Source organism: Polypterus senegalus, chromosome 8 (assembly GCF_016835505.1).
Source record: "Polypterus senegalus isolate Bchr_013 chromosome 8, ASM1683550v1, whole genome shotgun sequence".
Lineage (NCBI taxonomy): Eukaryota > Metazoa > Chordata > Cladistia > Polypteriformes > Polypteridae > Polypterus > Polypterus senegalus.
Window position 1 is genome coordinate 41,394,161 of NC_053161.1, and position 13,073 is coordinate 41,407,233.

Sequence of the window (13,073 nt, forward strand, 5' to 3'; positions counted from 1 at the left end):
TGTAGTAGCCAGTCCACCAGAGAAAATATGCTCTGTATGGACTGGAGCCCAGTCTAGAATAGGACTGTGAAAGGACAGTGGATGTGTAGCTTGTGCTTCCTTTTGAAATGTAGATGTTCTGCTATGAAAATAGAAAAATCAACAATATAATAATTTTATGGTAATATCTCATGCACAGAAAACATTTTACTCTTATGGAACAGGTTTTAACATACATATTTTATGTAATTTGCATTTTATAGGAAATTAGGTTATTTTATTTTACTTCCAATCTAATATAAGCATAAAATTTGTTTTGTTTTTCCTCCTCAGGGTTTGGCAGCAGTTGGTGGAAACACTGGTATTAAGAAGCTTGTCTTGTCTGAATGTCTGGGGATCACTGACATAGGAATTCAGGTTTGTTTATTATGTTTTAGTCACAAAAACTACAAAATGCATACAGCTGATATCAGACTGAGTGAAAAAGGTGTTCTTATGCTATGAAAAGTCTCCGCAAATCAAATTTTAAGTGCAAGTTCAAGTAATTGGATGACCAGCTAATTGTGTGACCTTTCCTTAGGATAGCAAGCATTCCATCATATTGAGTACAGTTTCCATCGTCTCCATAACCAGATCCACCTACAAAAATAAATTAAAGGAACACATTTAAATCAGAGTAGAGCATCAAGTCAATGAAACTTCTGGGCTATTGATCTGGTCAGTTAAGTAGCAGAGGGGGTTGTTAATCAGTTTCAGCTGCTGTGGTGTTAATGAAATTAACAACAGGTACACTAGAGGAGCAACGATGAGATGACCCTCGAAACAGGAATGGTTTAACAAGAGGAGCCACTGACATTTTTTCTCATCTTTTCTGACTGTTTCTTGATTAGTTTTACATTTGGCTACGGTCAGTGTCACTACTGGTAGCATGAGGCGATACCTGGACCCTACAGAGGTTGCACAGGTAGTCCAACTTCTCCAGGATGGCACATCAATACGTGCCATTGCCAGAAGGTTTGCTGTGTCTCCCTGCACAGTCTCAAGAGCATGGAGGAGATTCCAGGAGACAAGCAGTTACTCTAGGAGAGCTGGACAGGGCCGTAGAAGGTCCTTAACCCATCAGCAGGACTGGTATCAGAGCCCTACAAAATTACCTCCAGCAGGCCACTTGTGTGAATGTCTCTGACCAAACAATCAGAAACAGAATTCATGAGTGTGGCCTGAGGGCCCTACATCCTCTAGTGGGCCCTGGGCTCACTGCCCGGCACTGTGGAGCTTGATTGGCATTTGCATAGAATACCAGAATTGGCAGGTCCACCACTGGCACCCTGTGCTTTTCACAGATGAGATCAGGTTCACCCTGAGCACATGTGACTGACGTGAAAGGGTCTGGAGAAGAATATTATTCTGCCTGTAACATCATTCAGCATGACTGCTTTGGTGGTGGGTCAGTTATGGTCTGGGGAGACATATCCATGGAGGGACACACAGACCTTTACAGGCTACATAACGCAACATTGACAGCCATTAGGTATCGGGATGAAATCCTTGGATCCATTGTCAGACCCTATGCAGGTGCAGTGGGTCCTGGGTTTTTCCTGGTGCATGACAATACCCGGCCTCATGAGGTGAGAGTATGCAGGCAGTTCCTGGAGGATGAAGGAATTGATACCATTGACTGGCCCCCACACTCGCCTGACCTAAATCCAATAGAACACCTATGGGACATTATGTTTCGGTTCATCCAATGCTGCCATGTTGCACCTCAGACTGTCAAGGAGCTCAGTGGCTCAGTGATGCCCTTGTCCAGATCGGGGAGGAGATCCCCCAGAACTCCATTCGGCATTTCATTGGGAGCATGCCCCGATGTTGTCAGGCATGCATACAAGCACGTGGGGGCCATACAAACTACTGAGTACTATTTGGAGTTGATGCAATGAAATTTAGCACGTCGCATCATTTTTTCACTTTGATTTTTGGGGTGCCTTTGAATTCAGCCCTTTGTAGGTTGTTCATTTTTATTTCCATCGAGCGATGGGTTATCTTTTCATTCCTAATACATTAACCAGTCTATATCAGTATAGATATCCAGCAAGATTTTTTTCCCATTGAGATTTGATGTGTTTTCAAAGTGTTTCTTTATTTTTTTTGAGCAGTTTATATATAATATATTATTTTGTGCTTAATTTCCAAACTTCGCTATATTTATTCGAGTATTGGGTTATATATAGTGGTTAGCACTGCCTTTGCCCAATTCCTGGTAGAAGAGTGTAGAGTTTGCATGTTATCCTGATGTTTGTTCAGGTCCTCCACCACTCCCAACAACCTATGGTGATTGATAGCAATAAGTTTTACTAGTGTGGATGTAAATATCGATGTCTGCATGAGTGTGCACCTTACTGTTTGTTACTGCATTCTGTTTTGGATCAGTGACTTCCTGGAGAGGCTCGGTCTCCTTAGAATTCTTGCCTACAAACAACTACATAAGTGTATATTTAGAAGTCATATGTACAATACACTTAATATAATTTCTTTTTACTTTTAAATGTATTTCTATAGGCGGCACAGTGGCGAAGTGGTAGCACTGCTGCCTCGCAGTTAGGAGACCTGGGTTCGCTTCCTGGGTCCTCCCTGCGTTGAGTTTGCATGTTCTCCCCATGTCTGCGTGGCTTTCCTCTGGGTGCTCCAGTTTCCTCCCACAGTCCAAAGACATGCAGTTAAGTGCATTGGCGATCCTAAATTGTCCCTAGTGTGTGTGTATGTGTGCGCCCTGCGGTGAACTGTTGCCCTGCCCAGGGTTTGTTCCCTGCCTTGCGCCCTGTGTGCAGACCCCTGTGACCCTTAGGTTGGGATATAGCGGGTTGGATAATGGATGGATGGTTGGATGTTTTTCTATAGTAGTCATACATTCATTCATAGACTTTATCCATCCATCATCTATACCTACTTTTTTATATATATTTTACTGATTTTAACATTTTGTCCAATTTGGGCTCAAGTGCCTATCCTGGGTGGAGCTTGAGTTTTTCACATGGTGCACACGCACTTACACACCCATAACTATTTAAAATGAGCCACTAATTTAGTGCACACACACATAAAGTATCTGGAAAAAAAAAACATGCAGATATGTAGAAAATGAGCAAACTCCACACAGGACCAGGATGCAAGCCCAGGACTCTGGAAGAAACAGGCAACACCAATCACCATTGTGCCACAATGCCACCATCATATTTGTCTATGTGTTAATTTGTGAATTACAGCTTCACAGGGAGCTAAAGCTGGCAACAAAATTCACATGTTACAATTTGAATCAACCCCTGACAGAACATTAGTCCACCATAAAGACCACTCACACCAGAGTCACCAATTGATGTCAGTGGTTAAGGCTTTGTGCCTCGAAACCTGAGGCTCTGGGTTCATATCCTGTTGCTGACACTGTGTGACCAACAAAAGAAATGTAATCAATTGCATTTCAAATGTTGTAAGTTGCCTTGGATAAAGTCATCAACCAAATAAATATTCTGTGCAATAATGGTAACATTCAACTACAAGTCATAAGAAAAATGCAAGTATATCATATAAACCAGGCAAGAGTAACCCAAATAAGGATCCAGTAATCTCAATCGGGGTATATGAGAAACATTTAGCAGAGGTGAAACATATTTCTCATGCCTGAGTGATTCTCTTCACATGTACACATTTGTGTTTTACCCTTGTAATCAATCATGTACAAGAAACAACCAAAGATACAATAAACAACTCATCACTGAGAAAGCAGTATGCAATGCCTCGTCGTAAGCCAAAGGATGCAAAGCCACCGTGTTCACTTCAGGCCACAATCTAAAAACTCTGATTGTTACCTTTACCTACTGTAGTTGATCATTATATCTTGATTTTCAGTAGATAGGTACATGTAACAGACAAACTAAAGCAGTAAGTGAAGCCCAAAATGGACATTATTAATGCTGAAGAGGTAATATGATTATGACTGGAAACTTTTTTTTAGCTGTGTTAAGTTGTGTTTTGACTATAATTAAACCTAATGAACGGAAAAACACAAACACGAGCACAGCAAGCGGCGTCTCTGTCATTAAATGAAATGGACCAGACTTTCATCACAGTGCAAAGGAAACTAATTAAACGCAGATGTATTGCGGCTCAGCTCTAAATATCTGACTGCTTGCAAGAAAGCACCTAAAATTAATTGTGTCCTATTTTCCAGAAAGTGCTGACATTGTTGCTGGGTATATCTGGAGTTGTTTTGTGTGGTGTTTTTTTTTCAGCTGTCTCTTGATCATTTTGTTGGTCTGGCCACAGATGTTCAAGCCTTCAATTAATACGTCAAACTTAAAAATACGGCATTGCATTCAAAAAATTCCAACCAAACCACAGACTGTTATAGGCTGAGTCAAATTATATATTTCTAGGGCTGGTTGGCTGAATGATAATCAACTTTAAGACTGATGCTTCTGGGAAGTTTAATGCTGTCGGTTTTTTAAAAGCAAACAAACTGTAAGTTCATATTTCATGACACCTTTATCATTGTCATTTATTCATTGTTGGGTTAGTTAGTTAGACAGCAATTCTGTAGTTCACAATCAAATCACAAGAGTTTTCTATTCTTTTATTTATGTACTGGGTTTGTCTGCGATCCTTCTAGTCTGTGAAAAGTACTGTTGTCAAAAATAAAACTAGTGAAAACAGGACAGAAAAGTCCATGCGGAATTTATACACTATGAAAACTGACAAATTGATGTGTTCAGAAATTTATACTGGGTTTTAAGAGTTACAGTACTTACAGGAGTAAACATTTCTGGCTCTGGTCCACTGCATTTATTTGATCAATATAATACTTGAGTTCCACATAAAACATTGTAATTAAAGGTAACAATAATTTCTTTTAGTATTTGTGTAAATATCACTACATCTGAAGAATTTAAATACTGTATGTGATTTATGTACAGTGTTGTTAGTCGAAAGAAAGATAGGACTCAAAAGAAATGTTGGATGCCAACTGGGCCACCTTGTTTACTTGTAAAGAAAAAGAACTAACAAATAACAGACACCTGATTGCGCACTTTATTAACAAATAAAAGTTTTACCATTAGCTTCAAATCTGGAGAGCAGTCTAATCACAGGGTAGGAGCTTCGTGATGCGGATAACCCATATCCTGTATGAGAGACCACCTTCTAGGAGCGCCTCGCTTTTAGAGCTCCTGTACCCTAAGGGTTGGTTGCTCTCAATGGGTGCCTTCACTGAGCTATGGGTGATTAAAGAGATAAAAGAGTCAGTGATTGTGTCCCCTGGTCTCCGAGGGTGGTAGTGTTTACTGCAGATGAGTCCGGAAAGTGACCTTACGGCGGGCATGCGTGACAAGATCAAATGCCTTCGCTTATAAATTAAGTCATTGGCCGAGTTATTTATTCCACTCATCCATTTTCAAACCTCAGCCAGGTCAAAAATGAACTGATATCCGTGCTGGCAGTAGTGTGTGAAGACACAATCTAATGCCGCAGTGACTAGCTATTCATCTCTGATTTCATAATCATGCATATTTTGTACACACTCAGAAGAAACACAGTTTATTGAAAGCTGAATTCAGAGTTCTGCACCTAGCGATTGTCTGTGTGAAATGTGCATGTTCTCTCTGTGCCTGTGTGGATTTTCCTCCCACATTCTCAAGATGTGCATTCTTGGTTAACTGGTGACTCTGTGAGTCCAGTGAGTATGCGAGGGGACCCTGTGATGAACTGATGCTCCATCAAGGTCAGTTTCTGCCTTGCTCCCAACATTGACATTAAACATTGGTTTAAGCAGACACAATGGTATTTTATGTTATGAATTTTATGTTGTACATTATTTACTGTAAGATACAACATCATTAAACTTGCATAATCCAATTGAAGGTAAATAATGGTTGAAAGGCAGAGACTAATCCTAGATGGCGTGCCAGTCCAGTGTGCACAGTAAATTTAGAACTATCAGTCATCTTAACACTTCAGTCTTTGTGATGTGCAAAGCAAAAGCCATACTGACATGGGGAGAACGTGCTCAACATAAGAGTGGCCTGAAAATGTATTATATATTCTAGACCAGGGTTGGGCAACTATTTTTTATGGGAGGCCACATGAGAAAACCAGTTTGCTGAGCAGGACCAAACACATTCTGTCAACTGTTGTATTTCTTTCTTCCACCATAATAAAATTAATTCACCGATTTTGCTTGATCATTGAACCATGGAACATTACGCACACTATAACATGCTTTCTAACACAATCTACAATTCCTGATTGTGTAACACAAAAAAAAACAAAATAAATACATTTTACTGCGTTAAGTATTTTACGTTCTCTGTACCTTTGACTTCACAGTCTTTGTTGGGCTTCAACTAGTGCAGTGAAGTCGGGTGTAATTTCTGATGTTGCTGTTTGCAGTACATATGACAGATGGTCATCACTGAGAGAAGACCTATACCTGGATTTGTTGAATTTCATTACTTAGAATGTCTGTTCACATGTTTATGTTGATCCAAAGAGGAGAAGCATTGTCTGTGCTAGTCTTCTCAAGTGTGGGGAATTCTCCTTTTTAAAAAGAACTGTGAAAAGTCAGTAATTGCACTGACTTGAAGTGTTCTTCCAGCAATGCATCAGACAGCAAGTCGGTAAGTTCAAGTTGTACCTCACTGGGGGCTCTGTCCACATCACATGTGAAAGGAGAGGAGATGGTGAACATTTGTTTTTGCTGCTTTGAAGTCTTCAGATCACCTAGAAAACTCACCAAGCAGTGCCAGGAACATGGCTACATGTCTGTTACGCTGATCAGCAGATAGATTCCTCTCTCTGTGTGGGAAGGTGTGTCACGGTGTTCCTTTCTACTTGCTGACAGAGAAGAAGTGGCTTCCTCGTGAAGACCTTGACTAGGTTGTGCATTTCATGTGTGAAAAGACTTCACCCTTGCAATTTTGTATTCAATTCATTCACATCAACAGCAAAAGCTGAATTTGATAGCCACTCAGTGCTGCTTAGATCATGGATGACTTTTACTTTATTTGACAAAACTCCTGACTCTCTGATTTCAGATCGCAGATCTGTTTGAGCACTTTGCCCAAGCTTAGCCACCTGACAGCTATGTGGTAGCCCAGATCAGTGTGATCAGCCTCATGTTCCTCCAACAGTGTAACAAACTCTATGTGATTTAATGTCCTAGTCCTGATGAAATTCAATATCAACCACAAGATTAATTTTTCAGCACTGATTTACAGTACATAGCACTTCTGTGTGAATAATAACAATGTAAAATATAAATTTTTGGGCTAGGTTAATCTCAGACACTTTTTCCTGCATCCTTTTTAAATATCCAACATTTTTAACTCAAATTAGGAGAACCTATAACCTTTGCATACACGTACTGACTTTAGTAAATAAATCCTTAACCGGTTGTTATCTTTTTCCCTGACTGCACTGACTGTCATTTCAAAGTCTTTGTTATTCCTTCCACAAGAATCAGCTGCTGCACTGTGTCATGAACATCACAGCTCTCATCCAAGGCCAAGGAGAGCAGGTCTACATTTTCCACCATGCATTTCAAATGTAATATCGGATTCTCTGTAATTTCCTCAGTCCATCTTGTAATCATTTACTGTGAGAATGACAAATGTTAAACTGCATCCTTCTTGTCTGGGTAGAGGATTGCCACCGACTCCAATAAGCACTCTTTAACAAATTCTCCATAAGAAAATGGTTTGCTTCATTTGACAATTTTTTAAACTAATATATAGCTGGTTTTACTGTTCCTTCCTTTGCTGTATGAAGTTTTGTAAGATGATTTTGCTTTTTTTCCAGTTTAGCTAGCAATTCCGCTATAGTCCTCACCTTCACCTCTTCAGATAAATTTCTGTATTTTTTCAACATCCTTGGTCTCCAAGTGATGCCTCAAGTTGTCTTAAATGCAGTGATGTGCTCTTTGCATACCAGACAAATTGCTTTACCACTAATCTCCATGAAAAAATATTTTGGAGTATAAGATTTGTTGAATGGTCTTTTTTCTGCATCAACTTTTCATTTTCAGTGCACATGTTTGTTGTGTCTTTGCACAAGATACAGATGGGACACAGATTAACAACAGGGGTTGTCTTCCTTTATTTAATATGACATGAACAATCTCTGTATCACCCCTTTCTCTGATGCAGTCTCCCGCACTTTTGATCTGTGTCCTCATGATCACATCTACTGTAGCTACCATCAAATTAATGCACCCAGGCAAGTACTTGTCCACACATTCCACAGGCCAGACAGATCCAGAGCACAGGCTGTACAATGTCCAGGTCTGGTCTAGACACACAAGTCACAACAAAGACTTCCTAATAACAATATAAACACCCTCTGGGTGGTATATATGGCTGTTATTTTTACCCGAACACAGTTTACTGTATCTGTCAAAATTGAGTCAGAAGATCATTGAGAAGAAGACGCTCAATGTCTGTCAGTACACCTACTGTCGGCCGCCATATTGAACTTTCCAACGTCACTAATTCTCCAACTTTCCATGTAGGTAGAAGGCTGAAATTTGGCAGGCTCATTCCTTACAGCTTACTTACAAAAGTTAATCAGGTTTCATTTCGAAATTCTACGCGTAATGGTCATAACGGTCAACAACGTCCGCCATGTTGAACTTTGTTATTTATGGCCCCATCTTCACGAAATTTGGTAGGAAGCTTCCCTGCGCTAACCAAAACCAATGTACGTACTTATTTCGGTGGTATGATGCCACTGTCGGCCGCCATATTGAACTTTTCAACAGTCTTTGTTACTTATGGGCCCATCTTCAAGAAATTTGGTACGCGGGTTCCCAACGCTAACTGAATCCTACTTACGTACATATATACGTCCATAGCCTGCAGCTCGGTCACCGTGTGAGGCAGCGTTGGGTCCCCCATCCCAACACTTCCAACATTGTTGGCTGCCTGCCTATATAAGGCCGTCCGTCGCTCCGGTCTCTACATTCCCTTCCTTGCTTCGCCACGGGATTCACGTCTCCCTGCTGATAACTACAGCCTTTTAATTTAATCCACGGCTTCTCCGCTGTTTTATTATTCATTTATTACGATTATAGTTATTGTGTAGGTATTTTAGACTTACTTTACATTGTTCAGGTACCCGTTTTCTTTATCATTCCAACCGTAACCCCATTAACATGTTTATCAAGGTGATCACTATCGATCAAAGAACTGTCACTTACCGAGTGGTTTCCATGCCTGGAGATGGCACCTACCTTTTCCATTCTCTTTGTTACATATTGCACGGCCGTATCAGGCTCACTCTTGATATCCGGAGGAACATTGTGTCTTATGTATTGAATGACTGGGACAGGTTCAAGGTGTGGACTGATGACGGTACAGGAGATAATTATACTACACAGGAGCACTAGAAGAGTGAAATGCTTAAGCCCTTCACCTATGGTTCTGCATGTGAGTTGATGGCTGCCGCTGAATTGTTCGGTTGTCGATTTCAAGTGTGCCGAAATGGCCAAATATTTTACACCTTTCGACAACCGCCAATGCCTCTTAAACATCTTAGATTCACAGGTGACGATTTCAGTAGTGGACAGTTTGATGTTTATGAATGTTTAAACTCTCAAAAGCTGGATGTAAAGTTATCGATGAAACCGGTTGTATGCTTACAACGCTTGACAGATGCCGAATGTCTCTTCAACACAAGTCCTGCAAATACTGTTGTAATTGAAACAAACCATGAAACTCAAACCGATTATGACAGCAGCAATCCAAGCTGTGAGATTTGAAACAAGATTACTGTTCACATGGCCAACTGTACGTTGCATGCTCAAGAGTAAGCTCAGCGCACAGCTTGGTCATATTACAACCGGAGGGCCAAACTCACAATGTGGTATACAAAGAGATCCATAACAAATAATTATTGGTATATTTTCCCTCAGTTTAAAAAGGGTTCTAGGCGGGAGGGTCGGATCCAGGAGGGCGGGCAACAAAAATAAAGTCAGTTGTGAAATGGCTGTCAAAATGTATGTTCTGCAGTGGGAGGAAGAGAATAGACATTAGAACACAGCATTAACCCCCTGCTTTGGTGAGTAATTACTATCACTAGGTATACAGTATGTGCACATGGGAGGCAGCTTAAGGGCTCTAAGAAGATAGATAGGTATATAGATAGAGTCATGTGTACTCAGTGCAGTGAAATTCTTACTTGCATATTCTGATAAAACTTCAACACTCTCAGGAGTCATGCCATGATCAGTGTATTGTAATTGTTTATTGTACTTATTGCAGAGCAGGGACACCCGGAGTGCATCCAGGGATGCAGCCAGCACTTCCGCCACACGGGGGTGTGTCCGTGGAAGGTTGCCGGAACCCACCAGGAGCACATCCGGGTGATTAACAAAAGGAGCCGCCTCCCTTCATTCAGGGCTGGAGTTGGGTGAGGAGAGGACTAAGCAGGAGAAGAGAGTGGAGGCGGTTTGAAGACTGAGGCAAAGTGTGTGCGAGGCCTGTACTTGGGGTAAAGTGGGTTGTGTGGCATTTGTTGACTTTTGTAAATAGTTTGTAAATAAACGTATGGTGCTGTTTTACAACATGTCTACCTGTCTGTGTCTGGGGCTTAATCCACAAGGGACATCATTTAAAGTTCAAAATGAAGAGAGCAGAAAGAGTCATGTGGTTCATGTGGTGTGAGCTATAGAGTCCTAGCTTAGCAAACATCAAAGCATTTTAGTAAACATTTCAACTTGGGATTCATAGTCTAACCAGGTTTTTATTCTTGGAATTTTGGGTTGTGGAGATTTCTTCATTTTAGCCTTCCCACACATTGGTGATAACAACTGGGAGGTTTGATCTAGCATGGGCTGGACCTCTAAAACTGTATTTATGTAATACTACAGGAGGTTTATATGTTTATACATTTTTGTGATTAAAAGACAAAAACAGGTACTGGTATGCATTGTTCATTTACTGTACCTTACCTCAGCTAACTGCATTTTTCTGGACTGTACACTATTTGTTTTTGGTTTATATATATATTGAGTGGGGTGGTGAAAAATTTGGTTTTATAGCTTTGTATATACAGTGGGATGCAAAAGTTTGGGCAACCTTGTCAATAGTCATTATTTTCCTGTATAAATCGTTGGTTGTTACGATAAAAAATGTCAGTTAAATATATCATATAGGAGACACACACAGTGATATTTGAGAAGTGAAATGAAGTTTATTGGATTTACAGAAAGTGTGCAATAATTGTTCAAACAAAATCAGGCAGGTGCATAAATTTGGGCACCATTGTCATTTTATTGATTCCAAAACTTTTAGAACTAATTATTGGAACTCAAATTGGCTTGGTAAGCTCAGTGACCCCTGACCTACATACACAGGTGAATCCTATAATGAGAAAGAGTATTTAAGGGGGTCAATTGTAAGTTTCCCTCCTCCTTTAATTTTCTCTGAAGAGTAGCAACATGGGGGTCACAAAACAACTCTCAAATGACCTGAAGACAAAGATTGTTCACCATCATGGTTTAGGGGAAGGATACAGAAAGCTGTCCCAGAGATTTAAGCTGTCTGTTTCCACAGTTAGGAACATATTGAGGAAATGGAAGACCACAGGCTCAGTTCAAGTTAAGGCTCAAAGTGGCAGACCAAGAAAGATTTCGGATAGACAGAAGCGGCGAATGGTGAGAACAGTCAGAGTCAACCCACAGACCAGCACCAAAGACCTACAACATCATCTTGCAGCAGATGGAGTCACTGTGCATCGTTCAACCATTCGGCGCACTTTACACAAGGAGATGCTGTATGCGAGAGTGATGCAGAGGAAGCCTTTTCTCCACCCACAGCACAAACAGAGCCGCTTGAGGTCTGCTCAAGCACATTTGGACAAGCCAGCTTCATTTTGGAATAAACTAAACGAAAATTGAGTTATTTGGGCATAACAAGGGGTGTTATGCATGGAGGAAAAAGAACACAGCATTCCAAGAAAAACACCTGCTACCTACAGTAAAATATGGTGGTGGTTCCATCATGCTGTGGGGCTGTGTGGCCAGTGCAGGGACTGGGAATCTTGTCAAAGTTGAGGGACGCATGGATTCCACTCAGTATCAGCAGATTCTGGAGACCAATGTCCAGGAATCGGTGACAAAGCTGAAGCTGCACCGGGGCTGGATCTTTCAACAAGACAATGACCTGAAACACTGCTCAAAATCCACTAAGGCATTCATGCAGAGGAACAAGTACAACGATCTGGAATGGCCATCTCAGTCCCCAGACCTGAATATAATTGAAAATCTGTGCTGTGAGTTAAAGAGAGCTGTCCATGCTCGGAAGCCATCAAACCTAAATGAACTAGAGATGTTTTGTAAAGAGGAATGGTCCAAAATACCTTCAACCACAATCCAGACTCTCATTGGAACCTACAGGAAGCGTTTAGAGGCTGTAATTTCTGCAAAAGGCGGATCTACTAAATATTGATTTCATTTCTTTTTTGTGGTGCCCAAATTTATGCACCTGCCTGATTTTGTTTGAACAATTATTGCACACTTTCTGTAAATCCAATAAACTTCATTTCACTTCTCAAATATCACTGTGTGAGTCTCCTATATGATATATTTAACTGACATTTTTTATCATAACAACCAACGATTTATACAGGAAAATAATGACTATTAACAAGGTTGCCCAAACTTTTGCATCCCACTGTACAGTAATTTCCATTTGACATAGTCGTTTTTGTCATCTGTTTAATTTGTTTTTTTGTTTGTTGGAGTGAGTAAGAGGTATGCTGACTGAGTCCACATTTTTCTAATTATATAATTTTCACATTTAATCCTGTGGTGACTTCTATTAAATAACTTGAAGTTATGCTTTTTAATACATTTGTGTTTATGATGGAGCCAGAGAGTGGTAATGTGCTGCATGATGGTTGAACATGCAAGTAAGAATTTCACAGTACTCAATTACTACTATTAGTGACTTCGATTAACTGCAGTAAAGTGTTGTGTGGCATATCTGTAGTGGTTAAGTACAAAAAGCTGTTAGTTTTTATAATCTAGAAAATGTAACTTGCTTGTATTT

At 40.4% G+C, this 13,073-nt stretch overlaps 1 protein-coding gene across 1 annotated transcript in view; it reads left to right on the plus strand.

Annotated features, from left to right (window-relative positions):
* Window positions 1-13,073, plus strand: part of fbxl13 (F-box and leucine-rich repeat protein 13) — a 256,189-nt gene that overhangs the window by 223,411 nt on the left and 19,705 nt on the right. The window contains exon 18 of the mRNA XM_039761026.1: window positions 313-396. Within this exon, the coding sequence (XP_039616960.1) occupies window positions 313-396 (84 nt within the window). The remainder of the gene's footprint in view (window positions 1-312; window positions 397-13,073) is intronic.